The 24,709-nt window shown below is 45.6% G+C and overlaps 1 protein-coding gene across 1 annotated transcript in view; it reads left to right on the top strand.

Annotated features, from left to right (window-relative positions):
• The window catches only part of LOC120993841 (sodium/hydrogen exchanger 4-like), a 116,043-nt gene that overhangs the window by 31,527 nt on the left and 59,807 nt on the right, over positions 1-24,709 (top strand). The window contains exons 3-6 of the mRNA XM_040422310.1: positions 10,567-10,826; positions 14,028-14,245; positions 15,769-15,971; positions 16,073-16,159. Of these exons, the coding sequence (XP_040278244.1) occupies positions 10,567-10,826; positions 14,028-14,245; positions 15,769-15,971; positions 16,073-16,159 (768 nt within the window). The remainder of the gene's footprint in view (positions 1-10,566; positions 10,827-14,027; positions 14,246-15,768; positions 15,972-16,072; positions 16,160-24,709) is intronic.

Below are 24,709 nucleotides of genomic sequence, written 5' to 3'. Positions count from 1 at the left end.
TGTACTCCGTATGCATTCCGTTTCCGTATTTCCGTTTTTCCGTTCCGTTTTAACATAGAACATGTCCTATTATTGCCCGCAAATCACGTTCCGTGGCTCCATTCAAGTCAATGGGTCTGCAAAAAAAAAACGGAACACATACGTAAATGCATCCGTATGTCTTCCGTTTCCGTTCCGTTTTTTGCTGAACCATCTATTGAAAATGTTATGCCCAGCCCAATTTTATCTATGTAATTACTGTATACTGTATATGCCATACGGAAAAACGGAACGGAAAAACGGAACAGAAACGGAAACACAACGGAAACAAAAAGCTGAACAACGGATCTATGAAAAACGGACCGCAAAACACTGAAAAAGCCATACGGTCGTGTGCAATAGGCCTTAGGCTGAGTTCACATCACCGTTTAGCTTTCCTCTCTTCTGATCCATCAGAAGAAGGCCTCATGCACACGAGCGTGCCGTTTTTTGCGGTCCGCAAACCGCGGATCCGTAAAAAACGGAAGCCGCCCGAATGCCTTCCGCAATTTGCGGAACGGAAGGGGGGGCGGGCCATTGTAGACATGCCTATTCTTGTCCGCAAAACAGACAAGAATAGGACATGCTATATTTTTTTTGCGGGGCCTCGGAACGGAGCAACGGATGCGGACAGCACTCGGAGAGCTGTCCGCATCTTTTGCGGCCCCATTGAAGTGAATGGGTCCGCATCCAAGCCGCAGATGCAGACCATAACTACGGTCGTGTGCATGAGGCCGAAGAGAGAGAAAAAAAAAAAAAAACAGGATCCAGTAAAAAAATGGATCCTGTTGCATCAGTTGTTATCCGTTTGAGCCATTTCCGTCTGAGATCTGTTTTTTAGACAGGAAAATAAGTCCTGCATGCAGTATTTTTGTTTCCATCTAAAAAAATTGATCTCAGACAGAAATGGCTCAAACGGATGACAACTGATGCAACAGGATCCGTTTTTTTTACTGGATCCTGTAAAAAAATGGATCCTATGCATAATTAAAGCTACTTTCACATTACCGTTTTCAATTCCGCTATTGATATCTGTCATAGGATCTCAATAGCGGAAGAAAACGCTTCAGTTTTGTCCTTATTCATTGTTAATGGGGACAAAATTTAACTGAACGAAACGGAATGCACCAAAATGCATTCCGTTCCGTTTGGTTGCGTCCCCATCGCAGACAGAAAAACTCTGCAAGCAGTGTTTTTCTGTCCGCGATGTGGTGCGGAGCAAGACGGATCCGTCCTGACACACAATGTAAGTCAATGGAGATTTTCAATGGTGTTCAAGACGGATCCGTCATGGCTATAGAAGACATAATACAACCAGATACGTTCATGATGGATGCATGCGGTTGTATTATTGTAACGGAAGCGTTTTTGCAGATCCATGACGGATCCGCAAAAAACGCTAATGTGAAAATAGCCTTATGCAACAGGGTCCGTTTTATTACAGGATCCTGTTTTTTCTATCTCTCTCTTCTTCAGATGGATCAGAAGAACGGAAAGCTAAACAGTGATGTGAACTCAGCCTTAAAGGGTTTTATGAGAGCTGAGAAAATAGTAAAACACCAAATTTTGTAACATACCATCTTTCAAACATTGCTAACCTGGATGCCTGTTGCTTGCTGTTTTGAGTGTCAAAAAAAAGTTTAGTTTAGTGCTCTCATTAAGGCCTCTTTCACACGACCCTTTTTTTTTCCGTTTACGGGTCGTTTTTTGCGTTCCGTATACGGAACCATTCATTTCAATGGTTCTACCAAAAAAACGGAATGTACTCCATATGCATTCCGTTTCCGTATTTCTGTTTTTCCGTTCCGTTGAAAGATAGAACATGCATCCGTATGTCTTCCGTATCCGTTCCATTTTTGCTGAACCATCTATTGAAAATGTTATGCCCAGCCCAATTTTTTCTATGTAATTACTGTATACTGTATATGCCATACGGAAAAACAGAACGGAAAGACGAAACAGAAATGGAAACACAACGGAAACAAAAAAACGGAACAACGGATTTGTGAAAAATGGACCGCAAAACACTGAAAAAGCCATACGGTCGTGTGAAATAGGCCTAAGAGAAATAAAATAAGAGTATTGCAGGTTTGAGACCTTTATATGGCTAACAAAAATAGAAGCAATGATGTTACATAGCGAGCTTTCGAGAAATCAACAGTCTCTTCATCAGGCGTGTACTACCTGAGTGTGGAACTGTGATGTGAAATCTATATCAAATCAGGTCTGTAACACGACTGTAGAGGCTCATAAAAAATATAAAGTTGCAAGAAAAAGTATGTGAACCCTGTGGAATAATATGGATTTCTGCACAAATTGGTCATAAAATGTGATCTGATCTTCATCTAAGTCACAACAATAGACAATCACAGTCTGCTTAAACTAATAACACACAAAGAATTAAATGTTACCATGTTTTTATTGAACACACCATTCACAGTGCAGGGGGAAAAGTATGTGAACCCTTGGATTTAATAACTGGTTGAACCTCCTTTGGCAGCAGTAACTTTAACCAAACGTTTCCTGGAGTTGCAGATCAGACGTGCACAATGGTCAGGAGTAATTCTTGACCATTCCTCTTTACAGAACTGTTTCAGTTCAGCAACATTCTTAGGATGTCTGGTGTGAATCGCTTTCTTGAGGTCATGCCACAGTATCTCAATCGGGTTGAGGTCAGGACTCTGACTGGGCCACTCTAGAAGGCGTATTTTCTTCTGTTTAGGCCATTCTGTTGTTTGATTTACTTCTATGCTTTGGGTTGTTGTCCTGTTGCAACACCCATCTTCTGTTGAGCTTCAGCTGGTGGACAGATGGCCTTCAGTTCTTCTGCAAAATGTCTTGATAAACTTGGGAATACATTTTTCCTTCGATGATAGCAATCCGTCCAGGCCCTGATGCAGCAAAGCAGCCTCAAACCATGATGCCCCCACCACCATACTTCACAGTTGGGATGAGGTTTTGATGTTGGTGTGCTGTGCCTCTTTTTCTCCACACATACTGTTGTGTGTTTCTTCCAAACAACTCAACTTTGGTTTCATCTGTCCACAGAATATTTTGCCAGTACTGCTGTGGAACATCCAGGTGCTCTTGTGCAAACTGTAAACGTGCAGCAATGTTTTTTTTTGGATAGCAGTGACTTCCTCTGCGGTATCCTCCCATGATATCCATTCTTGTTTAGTGTTTTACGTATCATAGATTGGTTAACAGGGATGTTAGCATATGCCAGATACTTTTGTAAGTCTTTAGCTGACACTCTTTACCTCATTGAGCAGTCTGCGCTCTTGCAGTCATCTTTACAGGATGGCCACTCCAAGGGAGGGTAGCAGCAGTGCGGAACTTTCTCCATTTATAGACAATTTGTCTTACAGTGGACTGATGAACAGCAAGGCTTTTGATACTTTTATAACCCTTTCCAGCTTTATGCAAGTCAACAATTCTTAATCGTAGGTCTTCTGAGAGCTCATTTGTGCGAGGCATCATTTACATCAGGCAATGCTTCTTGTGAAAAGCAAACCCAGAACTGGAGTGTGTTTTTTATAGGGCAGGGCAGCTGTAACCAACACCTCCAATCTCATCTCATTGATTGGACTCCAGTTGGCTGACACCTCACTCCAATTAGCTCTTGGAGATGTCATTAATCTAGGGGATCACATACTTTTTCCACCTGCACTGTGAATGTTTACATGGTGTGTTCAATAAAAACATGGTAACATTTAATTCTTTGTGTGTTATTAGTTTAAGCAGACTGTGATTGTCTATTGTTGTGACTTAGATGAAGATCAGATCACATTTTATGACCAATTTGTGCAGAAATCCATATCATTCCACAGGGTTCACGTACTTTTTCTTGCAACTGTATATCATCTATCCAGAGGACAGGTAATGAATTTATGCTGGGCTGGGCCCCCATCGATCCCTGCAACGGGTGCCCTGAGCCCCAGATTCTGCATGAGTTTGAATTTAGTGGTGATCGTGCACACACTTTACCACTCCATTAAATGTACCAACAGAGATAGCACAGCGCTGTGTCTGAGAGTCCCAAAATCTCTGAATGTAGCAGTATTGCGCAAGTGGGACCACCGCTCCATGAAGACTCCTCTGGAACAGGGTTCTTGGGACCACTGTGGTAGTGAACGGTGGGGGTTCCAGCAATCATTCCTCTGCATAGGTGATAAATATTAGATAAAAGCGCTTGTCATAGTGACATTTTGTCCACAGAAATACCAAGTCCCCCACTGCAGTTGCATTCAAACAGCAACAATTGGGAAACACTAAGTAAGAGAGGAGACATTAAGGCCTCTTTCACACTACCGTTTTTTTTTCCGTTTTGCGGGCCGTTTTTTGCGTTCCGTATACGGAACCATTCATTTCAATGGTTCCACAAAAAAAAAATGGAATGTACTCCGTATGCATTCCGTTTCCGTATTTCCGTTTTTCCGTTCTGTTGAAAGATAGAACATGTCCTATTATTGCCCGCAAATCACGTTCCGTGGCTCCATTCAAGTCAATGGACACTGAAATAGCCATACGGTAGTGTGAAAGAGGCCTAACAGGTAAGTACATGGTAAAATCTGTTTGTCATAAAGTAAGTAAATGGTAATACTGTATATCATCATACGCAGGGATTCTTTACTGTAAGAGCAGTGAGAGTATGGAACTCTCTCTCAGAGGAGGTTGGTTGATTTGTTGAAAAAGTTTAAGTGTGGCCTGGGTGCTGTCATCGCCACTCTAGCGATGTTCATCTTCTTTGTGTGGTGCCAAATTAACTAGAAGTATAAGTATGTGAGCACATATAACTTTTACAATGAGACCAGGACACAAGTCGGTTTCATGGAAAGAACTTCTCATCCCTCCCTGAGAGCGAGACTTTATTAAAGATACAATCATTTATATAGTGGGTATGAGGTGGACAAAAGGGGTGTTCCTTAAGAAAAGGTACTTGGCTCCATAACTAGATGGGAGTGGTTCACCATCTTCAACCCTGAGTTTATTGGTACATTTGAAATTAGCAAACTAGCATTCACCCCCACTCCCCCCCCCCCCCCTTACAGTGATCTTAAAACAAAGAGAATGTTCATAACTCACATAGCTAATTAGCTGCCCTCTTGTGGTCAAGAATGAGTAATACAGGAATTACACACTATATATAAAAATCTCTCACAGTGCCATTAAAAAATATTCCAGGTTATGGTTACTAGATCTCTGAAGATCAGATGTTGATCCAGGGATTTATTTTCATTGCCAGATTTGGAGTTGGGAAAATTTTTATTACTTTAAAGGGGTTGTCTCAACTCCTCTGGGACCCAACTTATCTCTAGAACAGGCACCCCAAAGTGAATGACAGAGCAGGGGTAGTGTTGCCTTCCTCTGGATTGACATGGTAGGTATAGGTTGGACTTGATAGATCTGTGCCTTTTTTCAACCTAACCAAATACAGCATGTAACCATATGCATGTAGCAGAGTTTAGTAATTCTACACAATGCATTGGGGGTCATTTACAAAGACAGTTTTTTTTTTACGCTGGTCTTTTCCTCTCCTTTTGCATTGTCTTTGCTGGCAGAACATGTGTCTAACTTATAATGAGGCATGCGAATTAAGCAGTCCTTGCGCCTGGCGGAAAAACTAGACCAACCAATGGCTGGAGTAGTTATTCGCCAAGATTTACCCCCGTTTCCTGGGTCTAAATGTTAATTTGTTGGGGCAGAAGTCCTGGCCTCCGACATGCCATCACCACACCCTTGACACTCCTATTGCAATAAGGGGGTCCTGCAGCCTTTTTTTTTTACACCAAAAACAGACATACAAATGCTTGGAAATGACTCCTTTCTGCTATTAAGATCTGTTTGCACAGGATGCTAGGCTTATTTATTGCATCATCTTAAAGAGACATTAGGAAAGGATGGATGCTTTGCGTTCCTTCTTTTTAAGAATGTTCCAAACAGTTGTTTTGGCCATGCCTAATGTTTTTGCTATCTCTCTGATGGGTTTGTTTTGTTTTGTCAGCCTAATGATGGCTTGCTTCACTGATCGTGACAGCTCTTTGGATCACATCTTGAGAGTTGACAGCAACAGATTCCAAATGCAAATAGCACACTTGAAATGAACTCTGGACCTTTTATCTGCTCATTGTAATTGGGATAATGAGGAATAACACACACCTGGCCATGGAACAGCTGAGAAGCCAAATGTCCCATTACTTTTGGTCCCTTAACAAGTGGGAGGCACATATGCAAACTGTTGTAATTCCTACACCTTCACCTGATTTGGATGCAAATACCCTCAAATTAAAGCTGACAGTCTGCAGTTAAAGCACATCTTATACAGAAGGATAAGGGGGCACACCTGTATAATTTCATTTCCCTAAAGGTTGGGGTTGCCTTTTTTAGGGGGAGCACCCATTCCCTACAATTTGGAGGGTGAGCCATTCCAATATATCCAATAAAGCACATCTTGTTTGTTTCATTTCAAATCTATTGTGGTGGTGTATAGAGCCAAAAATGTTAGAATTGTGTCAATGTCCCAATATTTATGGACCTGACTGTACATAAAACATGTTACAAATGTGTGAATAAAAAAACAAACACCACCCAAAAAACATGGTGTTTTTTTATGAGCAAAAAAAAAAAGACCACATAAAACTATGTGCGAAGGAAGCCTTAAGGCCTTATGCATAAAACCGTATTTTTGGTCTATGTCCGATCCGCATTTTTGCAGACCGCACATGGTCCAATTCATTTCCATGAGTCCACAAACCAAAATTGACAGAACACGGATGTAATCTGTGTGCTGTCTGCATCCTTATGGCTGGGCTGCAAATTATACAACCTGTCCTATTCTTGTCCATTTTGTGAAAATTGCGGGATGCACACGGACCGCATCCTTATTTTGCAGATCGACGATTTGCAGACTGCAAAACTGATACGGTGATGTGCAGGAGGCTTTAGACTGGTTTCACACAGTTATTTTGTGGCATTTATGCCAACTTTTGCATGTTTTTTTACATCATTTTTAGTAGCATCCTTTTTTATAAAAAAAAAAAAGAAAGTAGATCTTAGGCTTATTGTACACACTGCGGTTTTTGTCCGTTCGCCTCTCGTCATGTTTGCAGTGCTGTGGCCGCATCTCCGACCCGTCCCCATTATAGTGAATGGGGCCGGAGTGGACTTCCGGCAGCACAAGTGTGCAATCGTTAGTACGGATCCGTCAGGTTGTTCCTCTGCCAGAACAGCCTGCCAGACAATCCTAACGCAAGTGTGAAAGAAGCCTTAGCTATAAGTGTATGGGGAATAATGAAGCACAGTGTAAACTTGTTTTTTTTGTAGTGCCATTTTGTTCCACTTTCAGTGTTTTTTTTTGTGTCAATGTATTTTTTTGGGATCCATGTCTATACTATGAAGTTTACATAAGTGGCATGGGTTTCCGTGAATACTCAAATAAGATGTTCCACAATATTGTCACATAACTCATCTGAAACAGCCATAAAGAACATTGATTCCACATACAATATTAGATAAATTCAATCACTTTGTTATATTTGGGATCCTACTACTATATATGTTAGATGACCCTTACAATCTCATATACATGCAATGGCGTGCTTAGGGTGTTTGGCACCCGGGTTGCTTCCTTTCTATGCCCCCCCCCCATACTTTAAAAAAATGGTACCCCCTCATTGTACAGTCGTGGCCAAAAGTTTTGAGAATGACACAAATATTAGTTTTCACAAAGTTTGCTGCTAAACGGCTTTTAGATCTTTGTTTCAGTTGTTTCTGTGATGTAGTAAAATATAATTACACGCACTTCATACGTTTCAAAGGCTTTTATCGACAATTACATGACATTTATGCAAAGAGTCAGTATTTGCAGTGTTGGCCCTTCTTTTTCAGAACCTCTGCAATTCGACTGGGCATGCTCTCAATCAACTTCTGTGCCAATTCCTGACTGATAGCAACCCATTCTTTCATAATCACTTCTTGGAGTTTGTCAGAATTAGTGGGTTTTTGTTTGTCCACCCGCCTCTTGAGGATTGACCACAAGTTCTCAATGGGATTAAGATCTGGGGAGTTTCCAGGCCATGGACCCAAAATGTGAACGTTTTGGTCCCCGAGCCACTTAGTTATCACTTTTGCCTTATGGCATGGTGCTCCATCTTGCTGGAAAATGCATTGTTCTTCACCAAACTGTTGTTGGATTGTTGGAAGAAGTTGCTGTTGGAGGGTGTTTTGGTACCATTCTTTATTCATGGCTGTGTTTTTGGGCAAAATTGTGAGTGAGCCCACTCCCTTGGATGAGAAGCAACCCCACACATGAATGGTCTCAGGATGCTTTACTGTTGGCATGACACAGGACTGATGGTAGCGCTCACCTTTTCTTCTCCGGACAAGCCTTTTTCCAGATGCCCCAAACAATCGGAAAGAGGCTTCATCGGAGAATATGACTTTGCCCCAGTCCTCAGCAGTCCATTCACCAAACTTTCTGCAGAAGATCAATCTGTCCCTGATGTTTGTTTTGGAGGGAAGTGGCTTCTTTGCTGCCCTTCTTGACACCAGGCCATCTTCCAAAAGTCTTCGCCTCACTGTGCGTGCAGATGCGCTCACACCTGCCTGCACCCATTCCTGAGCAAGCTCTGTACTGGTGGCACTCCGATCCCGCAGCTGAATCCTCTTTAAGAGACGATCCTGGCGCTTGCTGGACTTTCTTGGACGCCCTGAAGCCTTCTTAACAAGAAGTGAACCTCTTTCCTTGAAGTTCTTGATGATCCTATAAATGGTTGATTGAGGTGCAATCTTAGTAGCCACAATATCCTTGCCTGTGAAGCCATTTTTATGCAACGCAATGATGGCTGCACACGTTTCTTTGCAGGTCACCATGGTTAACAATAGAAGAACAATGATTTCAAGCATCACCCTCCTTTTAACATGTCAAGTCTGCCATTTTAACCAAATCAGCCTGACATAATGATCTCCAGCCTTGTGCTCGTCAACATTCCCACCTGAGTTAACAAGACGATTACTGAAATGATCTCAGCAGGTCCTTTAATGACAGCAATGAAATGCAGTGGAAAGTTTTTTTTGGGATTAAGTTAATTTTTATGGCAAAGAAGGACTATGCAATTCATCTGATCACTCTTCATAACATTCTGGAGTATATGCAAATTGCTATTATAAAAACTTAAGCAGCAACTTTTCCAATTTCCAATATTTATGTAATTCTCAAAACTTTTGGCCACGACTGCACAACCTTCACAGTAGTTTTGTACAGATGTGTGCCCCTTCACAGTACTAACCCTCATTGTGCCCCATTCACAGTAATAATCCCCATTGTGCCCCCTTCATAGTAATAATCCCCATTCTGCCCCCTTTATAGTAATAATGCCCACTGTGCCCCCTTCATAGTAATAATGCCCACTGTGCCCCCTTCATAGTAATAATGCCCATTGTGCCCCGTTCACAGTAATAATGCCCATAGTGTCCCCTTAATAGTAGTAATGCCCACTGTGCTAGTAATGCCCTCTGTGCCCCCTCCATAGTGGAAATCTCCATTGTGCTCCCTTCACAATAATAATGCCCACTATGCCCCCTTCACAGTAATAATGTCCTCTGTGCCCCCTTCATTGTAGTAATGCCCTCTGACTCTGTGCCCCCTCCATAGTAGAAATGCCCATTGTGCCCCCTTCATAGTAGTAATGCCCTTTGTGCTCCCTCTATAGTAATAAAGTTCTCTGTGACCCCTCCATAGTAATAAAGTCCTCTGTGCCCCCTCCATGGTAATAAAGTCCTCTGTGCCCCCTCCATAGTAATAAAGTCCTCTGTGCCCCCTCCATAGTAATATAGTCCTCTGTGCCTCCTCCATAGTAATAAAGTCCACTGTGCCTCCTCTGTATTAAAAAAAAAAAAAAACACACAGTAACTACTCACCTTGTTCCATTCCTGAAGCTCACATACCTCTCTTCCCTGCAGGTACAGATCGCTCTGCAGCACTGTGTGGGTGGAGCTTATGCAGATTTCTGGGCTGCAGGCTCCACCCACACAGGCTGGCAGCGCGATCTGTTTCTGCAGGCTGCAAAGGAAAAGGGGGTTAGTCAGCACATCCAAATGCGCAGGTGCGGCAGACGGGCTCAAATATTTTTGTACAAAATATATTTGCCAAGCATCTCTAATTTTATTAGCATAGCATCGGCAATGTAATATGTCTTTGTACTTTATTTGGTTTGTAGAGTGCTGTTGCACTATGTGTTGTTCTATTTATGTCTGCAGGCTGAATGGTGGAGCTGGGAGAAGTCTTCCTACTTCACCATTCTGTGCGCCGCCGGCCTGAAGGAGGGGAGGAGAGCCTGGGAGCTGAGCGGTAAGTGACAGGACTGCAGCTCCCTGCTCTCCAGCTATGAGCGCTTCCATCTGTATTTTTGAAAGTACTCATTGCTTCTGACACCCCCCTGAGAGCTGGCACCCGGGTGGACCGCCTTCTTCCCCTTTACTACGTCACTGTATACATGTATCCTTTGTGTTCTGTAACTGTAAACCTTCCAATTTGTCTTTTTCCTCTAGGTTCTTTACAACATTTTTATTTCTTTTAACCAAATGCAAACCTATGAACAAATTGAACCTGTGGACATTCTTGCTGGTATAGGGCGTTTTTTTGTGGTTGGCATTGGAGGAGTGTTTTTTGGGATCATCTTTGGATTCCTAGCTGCCTTCATCACTCGTTTTACCAGGAACATCACTTCTATTGAGCCTCTTTTAGTTTTTATGTTTAGCTACCTGTCCTACCTATCTGCAGAAACATTCTACCTCTCTGGAATCCTGGCGTAAGTATTAGACTGTAATGTTGTTCCAGTTTCACTATCTGTAATGTAAAGCCCTACATATCATGTTCCTGTATTTCTGTATAATACATTCATATATAGCCAGGGGCAGTTTTCAGTTTTTTCAGTCATATTAGTATATCTGTCCAACCTTGCAGGATAGGGTTAAAGGTTCAACATTTAAGGCATTTATGTGTCTATCTAGAATCTGTCTGAAAAGTGGCACAATTCTGTCACAATTTGGAACATCTAAGGCTTCTATACTTTTTTTTCCGAATTGCTCAACAAGGGTGTTGGAATGGTGAGGTTTAGCAGCAAAGGGGATGGGACCTAAGATGTAACATTTTCCTGCGAAACTCTGCCACCATTGTGGCATACAATTCTGTCTCAAAGTAAGCCAATCAAAATATAGTTGGCATAGAGTCAGAGAAAAGTGTCTATCCCTGCATGACATTTATTATCCATCATGAACCACTGTGATAAATATGGTGAATTTTTAGACAGCCTGTCTAATTTATATATCTATATGATTAGTAAATCTTAGCCAGTGTCTACCATAACAGTGTAGGAGACATCTTCCTAAGGGTAGGGTGAGACATGGCACCTGTCGGACATTGGAGATGTGGTCGCAATGCACCTGGGTTCAGTCCTTATTGGCCACTTCTAAGGTCTAAATGTACACCTTGGTGTCTTATCACAACTATTTGTGAACATAGAACACTCCCATAATAACATGTGTCAGGGATCGCCTTCTCTAAGGGTGTCACAATCACAGATATCTTCACGGACACCAAATTACGTTTTTTTTTCACTAGCCCAAACATACACAATATAAAATAAACACCTGCCCGGCTGGGCTCTAACTAATACATATAATGGTTTCCCTGTCTCACCTATAATCACAGCTTTATGCACAGGGTCTCAGGCTTCAATCCTTAGTTGGTCTGCTCACCAACCCACAGTCCACACCGGGAAGAGATCAGGCTTCACATACACTCAGAGCCTCTGCAGGTCTCTTTTCTAAATCACTCTCTCCCCTAGACTGACATACTGGGAGGTGCTTTATGCCAGCTTGATTACAGCAGGCCTCACCTGCGATCACCTCAGTTAGAAGGGAATACCTGTCCTGGAAGGGTGTGGATTGGCAGATCCCACTTCCAGTCCTATCTGCCAATCCAACTCAAATTCAGCCCAGAATCATTAAACAAAACTGTCTCAGCAAACTATGCTTTGCTGAGACGACTGCCGCTCTCTGGATTTTAGCTGTCTCACCCAGCTGAGGTACCTAAGTGGAACATACAGGCCTTCCAGCACTGTTCCCATTACCACACGTGATAAATGTATAATTTAGGTCTAATGAACACACCCGTATGTATTTTGCAATCCACATAAAAAGGATGACATCCGTGTGACATCTGTATTGCATCTTTTTTTTGCTGATCTATTGTAACAATGCCTATCGTCAGTGCTTGAAGTGGGCCGGAACGCGGCGGTACTCAGTACCGCCACTTCCAAAAATTGCCCTGGAGAGTACCAGCACCTCTCCGTGCGCCCAGTACGTGGGTTTCCGGTACCGGAGCGCAGCGGAGAGCTGGCAGTATCTCCTCCCTAATGTCGTTGGCTGGGCAGCTAGTGGAGGGGGGCGGGTCGTTGCAGAGTCAGCTCAGGCTGGCGCAGGCAGGGAGTTGACCTCACGTTAGGTGACGTCAACTCCTTCCCGCGCGCCTGTGTGGAGCGATCAGTGCGGCGACCAGTGACTGGTCCTCCTTGGAGTCAGGAGTCGGACGGTGCAGCAAAGAACATCGACTTTGCTTTGGAATCCAACTTCTGAAGAGTACTGGTGAGTGACAGGCACCCCCCCTCCCCCCACACACATTAGTTCCTCTCTGTACCAGTACCCCCCCCCCCCCAGGCAGGGGGGTACTGGTACAGAGAGGAATTAATGTGTGTGATGAGGGGGGGGGGGGGGTCTGGTCTGATGTGCAGGGGGGTACTGGTACAGAGAGGAACGAATGTGCGGTGGGGGGGGGTACTGGTACATAGAGGAACTAATATATATGTGTCTGATGGGTGGGTCTGATGTGTAGGGGGCCCCTGCACATCAGACCCCCCCATCACACACATATATATTAGTTCCTCTATGTACCAGGACCCCCCCCCCCCACCACCGCACATTCGTTCCTCTCTGTACCAGTACCCCCCTGCACATCAGACCCCCCCCCTCATCACACACATTAGTTCCTCTCTTTACCAGTACCCCCCCCCCCCCCACCACCACCACACATTAGTGCCTCTCTGTACCAGTACCCCTCTGCACATCAGACCCCCCATCACACACATATATATTAGTTCCTCTATGTACCAGTACCCCCCCCCCCCACCACCGCACATTCGTTCCTCTCTGAACCAGTACCCCCCTGCACATCAGACCCCCCCCTCATCACACACACACACACATTAATTCCTCTCTGTACCAGTACCCCCCTGGCAGGGGGGTACTGGTACAGAGAGGAATTAATGTGTGTGTGTGTGATGAGTGGGGTGGGGGGTCTGATGTGCAGGGGGGTACTGGTACAGAGAGGAACGAATGTGCGGTGGTGGGGGGGGGGTACTGTACTGGTACATAGAGGAACTAATATATATGTGTGTGATGGGGGGGTCTGATGTGCAGGGGCCCCCTGCACATCAGACCCCCCCCTCACACACATATATATATTAGTTCCTCTATGTACCAGTACCCCCCCCCCCCACCACCGCACATTCGTTCCTCTCTGAACCAGTACCCCCCTGCACATCAGACCCCCCCCTCATCACACACACACACACATTAATTCAGTATTGGGGGGGGGGGGCACCGGCGCCTAATAGAGTACCGGCACCTCTTTTGGCCCACTTAAAGCACTGCCTATCGTTGTCTGCAAAACGGACAAGAATAAGACTTTTTTTGCAGAACAGACATATGGACATACGGACATGGAATTCACACGTTTTTTCCTGGCCCCATTGAAATGAATGCTTCTGCATACGGGCTGCAAAAAAAACGGAATGGATACGGACAAAAAATAAGTTTGTGTGCATGAGCCCTAATAGTGGGACTCCACATTTAGTGCATTTCACAAATGTATACATTTAACAAATCAATACACAAGTTCCATGAATTTTTCATAGATGCACATGGATTTATTAGCTTTTTATGCTCAACAGTATTACAGCCTGTGCAATGACCATGAAAAAATATATTGAAGAAAACATCTCAAAGAATTCAAGCATAACCATAAAATACTTTATGAAGATGATGAGCAGCATGAGCGAGACTCTGATATTTATTTTCATGGGCGTCTCTACAATAGGAAAAAACCATGAATGGAACTGGGCTTTTATCTGCTTCACACTGCTCTTCTGTCTCATTTGGCGAGCACTAAGTAAGATATTTCAAATTGTTCTTTTTATAAATTTTTTCTCATAAATGACAAAGACCCTTTTAAAGGCTATGGAGACCTTTGGTTGCAATTATATTTAATATTGCATTCTACTAGGGGTGAGAGAATTGATTCGCATGAATCAATTCATTGATCTGAACAAAATTTACACCTGTGAGGGAGCTGTAGACGCTCCCATGACCACTAGATTTCAGGGCCAGACAACTCCCCGGCCCTGACAATCATGCAAGAAGCTCCGCCAATGAATCTGCAGCAGCGAATTTTCATGTGCTGTTAAACAAAGTTTAATGGCGCATGCACAGTCGCTGCTTCATAACCGAAGTCAGAGCCTCTGTGCATGCATCGCTACCTGCAGTAACGTTACAAGTGCGAGATTGCCAGGGCCGCACAAGATGTCTTGCCCTGTCAATAAACTTGTAGGGCAAAGAATCGTCTGTAGAAGGACAGATCCTCACAGACATGGAATTCATTCAGATGAATGTATCAGATTGGTTAGCTCATCTCTACATACAAATTGATTAGCTCATCCCTACATTCTATTCATTTTGGACAAAAAAATATTTTTTTTAGTTGGTCTTAAAAATGTTTCTTCTATAGCTTTCAGTTTCAGTGCATATGCAGTGTAGTAGGCTCTCTGCCTCACACTCGTCTGGATCAGTCTGTGGCCCTTAGGGTGCATCCACATCATGCGGTAATAATGTGGTCGAGTATCGTGCAGCCATACATACCACAGCAGGCTCTAACTAAACTAATTAGGAACGCACTGTTGTACATCTGTATTGTAAATGGATGTGCAGTGTTGCTGGATACTAAACAGTGTGGTTCTTATTAGTTTAATTTGGACCCTCTGTGGTTGTTGGCACTGATGTCGGCCGTTTAACCCCTTCCATGCTGCGGTCCGTAGGGACAGCTGGATGGAAGGGGTTAAGAGATGGAGGGAGCTGCCTCCATCTCCCATCAGGCTGCTGCTGTGCTGTGGCAGCAGCCCGATGCTTGATGGGTTAACAGAGGGAGGGAGCCCCCGCCCTCCCCCATTAAGCGCTGCGCTGCTGTGGCAGCGTCCCGATGGTTACTATGGCAACCAGAAGCCTTCACAGGCTTCCTGCTTGCCTTGGTATAGCTGATCAGGCTCCTGCTGAAGGCAGGAGCCTGATCAGGCTTACTGTGAGTGACAATGCACTGCAGTACACTATACAAATCACTGACCAAAAACTGACGTGTGAATGAGGCTTTAAGCAACTTCATGAAGCACAATTTTATAATATGGAGCTGATAATAAAATCAAGATGGTGGTTGATACATTAGCCAGCTGATGGGCTCTTCAAATTGAAGAATTTGAAACACCTTTACTACTCTGCTTAATTTGAATAATTTCTACTGCATAGTAAAGTTGTAGCTTTGGAAGAATATTAAATTACATAAATCTAAGAAAATCTACTCGCATCTGTCAATAAAATGGTTTATCCCTATATTAATAACTTATTTTATTTTTCTGTACAATGTAGGTGTCTTCCTTTTGTTCTACATCATAAACCGTTTCCGAACACATCCATTCACTTTTAAAGACCAGTTCATCATTGCCTACAGTGGTTTACGTGGCGCCAGTAGCTTTTCACTTGTGTTTTTGTTGCCTGTTCTATTATTTCCAAGAAAGAAAATGTTTATTACATCTACAATTGTAGTTATATACTTCACAGTATTTATCATGGTAAGACTCATCTATCTAGTATCTATCTATCTATCTATCTATCTATCTATCTATCTATCTATCTATCTATCATAATGTACTGTATTTTTATTTTAATACAGGGAATAACTATTGGACCATTAGTTAGATTTCTAAATGTGAAAAGAACATCCAGAGAAGAAACAATTAACCAGGAGATTCATACACGGGTAAGTTTGATATACTCTCATGTATATGTAGGATAATGTGCCTACGATATGACCATGTAAATGTTCAAGAGTAAAGGTCTTGAAAATTCAAGGTCACTCCCAATTAATGATATGCGGACAAGCATTGTGCTTTGCTTTTGGTTTTAATTAGAGATGAGCGAATTTCTAGACAAAATTTGGTTTGATCTGAATTCATTTGTGGCGAATCGCGTTAAAAAAATGTCTATTTCCTGGCTGCAGAGAGCATTTATAGTGGTGTAGAACACTGTGCCTTGCAGTAAAACGCATAGGGAGTCTGCTGTGGTAGTGAAATAATACTGTGAGTCAGTATGACATGTAGATGACAGGCGTCACTCTTAGAATCACTGCACACTTCACTTATTTGGCCAGTTACGCGGCCAAAACTGATGAACTCAGCCTTACAGGTCAATGTTAGCGTCAAGAAGAAGCGCACTCCTTTTATTGATTCCACATAGATGTCTACAGAACCTGTTCTATTAAACGCTTATACAAGTAGAGCCAGTGGCGTACACACATTCCATGGGGCCCCGGTGCAAAACTGATCTATGGGGCCCCCTCCATCCCCCAATCCGCCGCCGCCCCCCACACAACCTGCCTCCACCCCCCCCACTACCTCCCCTACAGGGGTGTAACTAGAAGTGACTGGGCCCCACAGCAAATATTTGTAAGGGCCCCTGTAGTGTACGGGGACTGTAATTCCCGTCACTACAAAAGGGTCACTTGGTGTGCTGTCGTCCCTCCTTAATTATGGGGAAGTTGGTATATGTCATCTTTATAAAATGTCATGTAATGTAATGCTATGTATTTCCCTGTTACTGTGAAACTTGCATGTACAGGCCTGCTAGGGGTGTCATTCCAGCTCTTAGGCACTAGAGGGAGCTAGGGAGCCCTAGTTTATATAAGGCCCAGTCAGGGAAAGGAAAGAGAGTCTAAAAGTTGGAGTCTAAAGTGTCTGTCTAAAGCTGCAGCCTGTAGTCTGAAGTTGGAGCTTAGACTATGTCAGAGACAAGTCCAGGCCTGAAGCCTGCAGTCCAGGAGAGGGTTTTGCAGTCCCTGTAATCGGGTTCCAGATTCAAGGAGAAGGTTTCCCTCCTGAATTCCCATAAGCAGAAACAGGAATACCTCAGTTAAAGAGCCTGAGGAAGCTGAGAGAGAGACAGAGGCAAAGTCAAGAAAAGCAAGAGGTACTCAAGACAACAGAGGAGGTACTTTATAAAGATAAAACCAAGGATATACGCCAGAGCTAGGGTATTGGGCCTTGGAGAAGATTTTCTATGTCCCAGGATCAGTCAGGAATAGAGTGCAAGCTCCTGTACTGCAAGTCCTGTGTTTAACACTCTGAAGTCGCCTTGCTATATCTGTATTGCCTGCATCAAATGTACTGCAACAAACTGTCTGCAAAGGAACTGCGTTTCCGTTAATGTCCCTACATGATGACTACTAAAGTTTGAGTTCTGCTTTAACATCACGTGGTTCCTCAGTTATTCCTGCTATCAGCAAACGGCGTGCCACCGTTTAATTGGCACTGGCGTCACAAACATTTTCTATCATCACCTGCCCTTGCAGAGAGTCAGCCGTCTCAGGTTAGTGTCTATTGCACTACAACACCCAGGAACACATTTCTAAACACAACTTGAGTACGCTGCACCCCCCCCCCAGCGCGCTTCGCACATCCCTCCTCCTGTGGAAACCCCACTCCTTTGGCACAGTGTAGCGGTATACTGTATATTGTGGGGCTCAGTGTAGCGGTATACTGTATATTGTGGGGCACAGTGTAGGCTATATGTGTATAACAAACATATTTCATATGAAAACTTACAGTTACTTGACTTGGCCCTTGGGGATCTCGGACGCCACTTCCACACTTTGGTCGGGGGCTCGGTGGAGCTGATGTTGTGCTTTATCCTAATGAGAAAGATTTCATAATAAGTATTTGGAGAAGGGGCAGAGGGATAGCAGAGCAGGGAGAGGATGGTGCTGCTACTAGGGGGTCATACCATGGGGGAGTAATAAAGCCCACCATAATGCCCCCCCAGTAGAAATTATTCTCCTTATAATGTGACAGTGCAAAAATACCCCTTTGTAATGCCCCCAGTTGAGCTAATGTCCCCATTGTGCCCCCATAATGTCCCAGTATAAAACACCCCTATATAGTGCCCCAAGTAAATTCCCCCATAGTGCTCCTCTCCCCCCTTCCTGCTAGTGCCCCCCATAATGTACCAGTATAAAATGTCCCATATATAGTGCCCCAGTAAATGCCCCTCAGTGTCCGGCCTCTGATAGGCTGCCGGCCTAGTGTCCCCCATAATGCCCCCCAATAATGTGCCAGTAAGTGTCCCCATAGATGCCCCCCCATCATGTGCCAGTATCAAGTGCCTCTCTCCTCCCCCCCACATGTCCCAGTATCATAGTGCCATCTCCCATCCCCCCAATGTGCCAGTATCAAGTGCTTCTCTCCTTTCCACCCCCCATGTGCCAGTTTCATAGTGCCAAACCCCCCCATGTGCCAGTATCAAGTGCCTCTCTCTCCCCCCCATGTCCCAGTAGCAAGTGCCTCTCTCTCCCCCCCCATGTCCCAGTCTCATAGTGCCATCTCCCCCCAAAAAATGTGGCAGTATTAAGTGCCTCTCCCCCCCCATGTGCCAGTATCATAGTACCAAACCCACCCATGTGCAAGTATCAAGTGCCAACCCCCCCCATGTCCCAGTATCATAGTGCCATCTCCCCCCCAAAAAGTGCCAGTATCAAGTGCCTCTCTCCCCCCATGTGCCAGTATCATAGTGCCATACCCACCCATGTGCCAGTATCAAGTGCCAAACCCCCCCTCCCACGTGCCAGTATCAAGTGCCTCTCTCCCCCCCCAATGTCCCAGTATCATAGGGCCATCTCCCCCCCCCCCCAAAAAAGTGCCAGTATCAAGTGCCTCTCCCCCCCCCCATGTGCCAGTATCAGGTGCCAGCCAACCCCTCTCCCCCCCCATGTGCCAGTATCAGGTGCCTCCCCCCCCCAATGTGCCAGTATCAGGCGCCAACCTCCCCATGTGCCAGTATCAGGTGCCAACCCCCCTCCCCCATGTGCCAGTGTCAAGTGCCTCCCGCTCCCCCCATGGCAGTAACAGTCGGGTATTAAAAAAACCCACTTATACTTACATGTCAGCCTCTTCCTGTGTCCCGCCCTGTATGTCCATATATGGAGTCAGTGCTTGTATTTCAGAAAAGTTTCTGCTGGGATTCGAACCCACGACCTTCCATATCAGAGGCAAAGCACCTAACCACATGACCATAAGAGCTGCCTTGCTGCTGACTGAAAAAATATGAGACTTCTACTGTTATAGCTGGCTAAGTCTACATCTATACACAACACACCTAGCTGCCCCAACACACCCAGCACTGCTATATCTCTATATGACAGCTGTCCTAGCACACTCAGCTCTGCTATATCTCTATATATGATAGCTGCCCCAGCACACCCAGCTCTGCTACATCTAATATACATGACAGCTGCACCAGCACACTCAGCTCTACTATATCTCTATATATGACAGCTGCCCCAGCACACCCAGCTCTGCTACATCTATATATCTCTAAGTATTGCTATACAGTAGATAGATATATAGAGATATAGCAAAGCTGAGTGTGCTGGGGCAGCTGTCATGTGTATAGATGTAGCAGTGCTGGGTGTGTTTGGGCAGCTGTCATGTGTATAGATGTAGCAGAGCTGGGTTTGCTGGGGCAGCTGTCATATATAGAGATATGCAAAAGATGGATCCCAGCAGCTGTGTCTGTAGAGTAAGTTTCTTTTTATTGTTTCTTCATAAAGTAGAAAGTCCTACAACCAGGATGCGTTTCGGCATGCAAGCCTTTTTCAACAGGTACATCCAAAAAATAAATCAGAACTTATATATAGGGTCTAGTCCCGCCCATTAGTGACGTCTCCACCCTTTTTAGGGCTCTTTCACACTTGCGTTCTTGTCTTCCGGCATAGAGTTCCGTCGTCGGGGCTCTATGCCGGAAGAATCCTGATCAGGATTATCCTAATGCATTCTGAATGGAGAGAAATCCGTTCAGGATGCATCAGGATGTCTTCAGTTCCGGAACGGAACGTTTTTTGGCCGGAGAAAATACCGCAGCATGCTGCGCTTTTTGCTCCGGCCAAAAATCCGGAACACTTGCCGCAAGGCCGGATCCGGAATTAATGCCCATTGAAAGGCATTGATCCGGATCCGGCCTTAAGCTAAACGTCGTTTCGGCGCATTGCCGGAGCCGACGTTTAGCTTCTTCTGAATGGTTACCATGGCTGCCGGGACGCTAAAGTCCTGGCAGCCATGGTAAAGTGTAGCGGGGAGCGGGGGAGCAGTGTACTTACCGTCCGTGCGGCTCCCCGGGCGCTCCAGAGTGACGTCAGGGCGCCCCAAGCGCATGGATCATGTGATCACATGGATCACGTCATCCATGCGCATGGGGCGCTCTGACGTCATTCTGGAGCGCCCCGGGAGCCGCACGGACTGTAAGTATACTGCTCCCCCGCTCCCCGCTCCTACTATGGCAACCAGGACTTTAATAGCGTCCTGGGTGCCATAGTAACACTGAACGCATTTGGAAGACGGTTCCGTCTTCAAATGCTTTCAGTACACTTGCGTTTTTCCGGATCCGGCGTGTAATTCCGGCAAGTGGAGTACACGCCGGATCCGGACAATGCAAGTGTGAAAGAGGCCTTAGTGGGTGGTATTTTAAATAATTAATCAATCAATTAATGGTAACAGGTGAAACAAAGCAACATATGACATGGGTTACATTCTACCTTGTTGGAGAATCTATAAATCCTTTTCATCACAAGGCAGCGGTCTAAAAAGAATACATGAAAATATATTGAATGTATATATGTATTTCCCATATTTTGCAACAACAAAATCTCATAAATGTGCGACCTCATACTCCCTATTAAGACCCCTTGGGTGCAGTGTATCCAGGGTATGGATCCAAAAAGCCTCTCTTCTAAGGAGAAGCCCCTTGACATCCCCCCCTCTCCTTGGTCTCTTCACCTGTTCTAATACTTGAAAACGCAACAGTATGTTTATGTTGCTCAAAATGACATGGAACCGGTAGCATTAATTTTTTTGTCCTGATGTCAGATTTATGCTTACTGATGCGATCCTTCACTGCCTGCATTGTCTCACCCACATACAATAGGCCACAGGCGAAGGTGAAGTGAAGGTGAAGTGCTGACCTGTTTCTTGAAGATATATAGAGATATAGTAGAGCTGAGTGTGCTGGTGCAGCTGCTATGTGTATTAGATGTAGCAGAGCTGGGTGTGCTGGGGCAGCTATCATATATAGAGATATAGCAGAGCTGAGTGTGCTGGGACAGCTGTCATATAGAGATATAGCAGTGCTGGGTTTGCTGGGGCAGCTGTCATATATAGAGATATAGTATAGCTGAGTGTGCTGGTGCAGCTGCTATGTGTATTAGATGTAGCATAGCTGGGTGTGCTGGGGCAGCTATCATATATAGAGATATAGCAGAGCTGAGTGTGCTGGGACAGCTGTCATATAGAGATATAGCAGTGCTGGGTGTGTTGGGGCAGCTGTCATGTGTATAGATGTACACTTAGCCAGCTATAACAGTAGAAGTCTAATCTTTTTTTTCAATCAGTAGCAATGCAGCCTTTATGGCTGTGTGGGTAAATGCTTTGCCTCTGATACATGGTACATGGAGGTTGTGGGTTCTAATCCCACACACATCAGGAGACTTCAGGAGAGACAGTAAGATTAGATTAGAGAGAGGGGGCCTGGTCCGCTGCGGCTATTTAACTAACTTGAAAATAAACTGTCACACACGCTGCCGGGGAGCCGGGCCCCGAAGCAGCCGCTTCCCCGATAGTTATGCCACTGCTCCCCTACCATTCACCCAACATGCCTCCCAACAGTACCACTTTGTGCGGGACATGCCGGATTTTGGATGGCAATCCTTCTGTACTGCGATCTGTGGATGACGCACTGTTATGGGGGAATATCTGTGGATGACGCACTGTTATGGGGGATATCTGTGGATGACGCACTGTTATGGGGGATATCTGTGGAGGGCACTTATGGGGAATATCTGTGGAGGGCACTGGAGGGCACTTATGGGGGATATCTGTGGTGGGCACTTATGGGGGATATCTGTGGATGACACTTATGCAGGATATCTGTGGATGACACTTATGCGGGATATCTGTGGATGACACTTATGGGGGATATCTGTGGATGACACATATATAGCATAAGATGCTATATATGTGTCATCCACAGATATCTCCATAACAGTGCCATCCACAGATATCCCCCATAAGTGCCCTCCACAGATCCCCCCCACAACAGTGCCCTCCACAGATATCCCCATAAGTGCCTTCTAGTAAAGTAATGTATTAGTGGGGGGAAGGGAGGAGGCAGGGACACTTGCGGCGTGGACGGTGCAGTGCCCGGCGCTGTGCACACACCGGGGGCAGCTCCTACCTTCTGGGAGTTAATTCTGCTGCAGGACATTTTGCTCCACAAGTCTCCTGAGCGGCGGCCGCTTCACCACTCCACCACTCCTCACATGGCCGGCAGTGGGCAGTCGAACTAGAGTGCCGCTGCCCGCCCTTCTGCTGCTGTGCTGCCTGTGCGCAGCGTGACATCTCTCCCACCGTCAGGCGCCTCCTGCCCCGCCTGCCTGCTTCATTCATAAAGTGGAAGGAGCAGACAGATGGGGCAGGAGGCGCATGACGGACATTTTGCAAGCAGCTTGAGCGGCGCGATATGGCTGAGCGGCCGCCCACCCGCGCCACTTAGACGTAAGGGAACACTGACTGCAGGGGCCAGGGGGGTCCACAGGTTCCGGGCCCAGTCGCAACGGCGACCCCTGTATGTACGCCACTGAGTAGAGCCCCCCAACAGAGTGGAGTGGGTGTCAGCAGTAGGTTTGTGTTGACGTCACTGATTATTTTGCCTTTCCTCTGATCCGTCAGAACAATAACCCCCCAAAAACGAATCCTGTCTGTGGAGCATCCGCCTTCACTCGGTCAGCATTTGGTCAGTAATCCATCAGTATTGCTAAAGAGAAAAAAAACAGGAGTGGATCCAAAACAGAGATGATACGTGAATGGCATATTTGCATGTCTTCTGTGTTTTGTACCCACTCCTGCTTTTGGCTACCAAATCATAAGCCAATTCTGATGCAAAATAGGGACCAGGTCATGCAGGCCTTACAGCTGTTACATAGACAGGATCCGTTGTGCGTCTAATTTTTCCTTCCTTCTGACAGATCAGACTAAAGGTCAAATAAATTATAATGTCAGCCAGGCCGAAAGGCAAAATAGTGGCCCAGTCATGAAGTGGGGAGGGTGGGAAAAGCATGAGAAGTGCACAGAGTGGCCTTATGACATAGGAGTGAGGTGGAAACAGCATGAGGAGACCACAGAGTGGCCCAATGGCAGAGTCTGTAGGTGGCAGCAGCATCAGGAGGAGGCCACAGAGTGGCACAATGACAGTTTGGAGGTGACAGCAGCATCAGGAGGCCACAGAGTGGCACAATGACATTGTGGAGATGGCGGCAGCAGCAGCATCAGGAGAAGGTCACAGGGTGGCACAATGACAGTGTGGAGGTGGCAGCATCATCAGGAGGCCATAGAGTAGCACAATGACAGAGGGTGGAGGCAGCAGCATCAGCAGGAGGCCACAGGTTGGCACAATGACAGTGTGGAGGTGGCAGCAGCAGCATGAGGAGACCACAGAGTGGCCCAATGGCAAAGTGTGGAGGTAGCAGCAGCAGCATCAGGAGGAGGCCACAGGGTGGCACAATGACAGTGTGGAGGTGGCAGCAGAAGCAGCATGAGGAGACCACAGAGTGGCACAATGAGTCTCTGGAGGTGGCGGCAGCAGCATCAGAAGGAGACCACAGGGTGGCACAATGACAGTATGGAGGTGGCGGCAGCAGCAGCATCAGGGGAAGGCCAAAGGGTGGCACAATGACAGTGTGGAGGTGGCAGCATCAGGAGGCCACAGAGTGGCACAATGGCAGAGTGTGGAGGTGGCAGCAGCAGCATCAGAAGGAGGCCAAAGGGTGGCACAATGACAGTGTGGATATGGCAGCAGCAGCATGATGAGACCACAGAGTGGCACAATGACAGTGTGGAGGTGGCAGCAGCAGCATCAGGAGCCCAAAGAGTGGCAAGGCAACATAGTGTGGAGGTGGCAGCAGCATCAGGAGACCACAGAATGGCAAGGTGACATAGTGTGGAGGTGGCAGCAGCATCAGGAGACCACAGAGTGACCCAGTGACAGAGTTGGGAGGTGGGGGGCAATACCAGTACCAGCTGAAGATGGTGGGTGAAAGAAGAAGCACTTTGCATCAGATGTGTGGCATCAGGCGGGTGGCAGCATCAGAATAGCAGCTGAGGCAGGTAGCCAGAAGAAACCTGTCTCTTTTGTCAAAGTATTGGTGTGGCACCATGGATGATCTAATCTGATGCATCAGGCATTGGTGGGTGGAAATCCTGGCTGATCCACA

The sequence above is a fragment of the Bufo bufo genome, chromosome 3, assembly GCF_905171765.1.
Source record: "Bufo bufo chromosome 3, aBufBuf1.1, whole genome shotgun sequence".
In the NCBI taxonomy this organism is placed as follows: Eukaryota; Metazoa; Chordata; class Amphibia; order Anura; family Bufonidae; genus Bufo; species Bufo bufo.
Note: the sequence above shows the minus strand (reverse complement) of the source record. Positions and strands in the feature narration are given on the sequence as shown.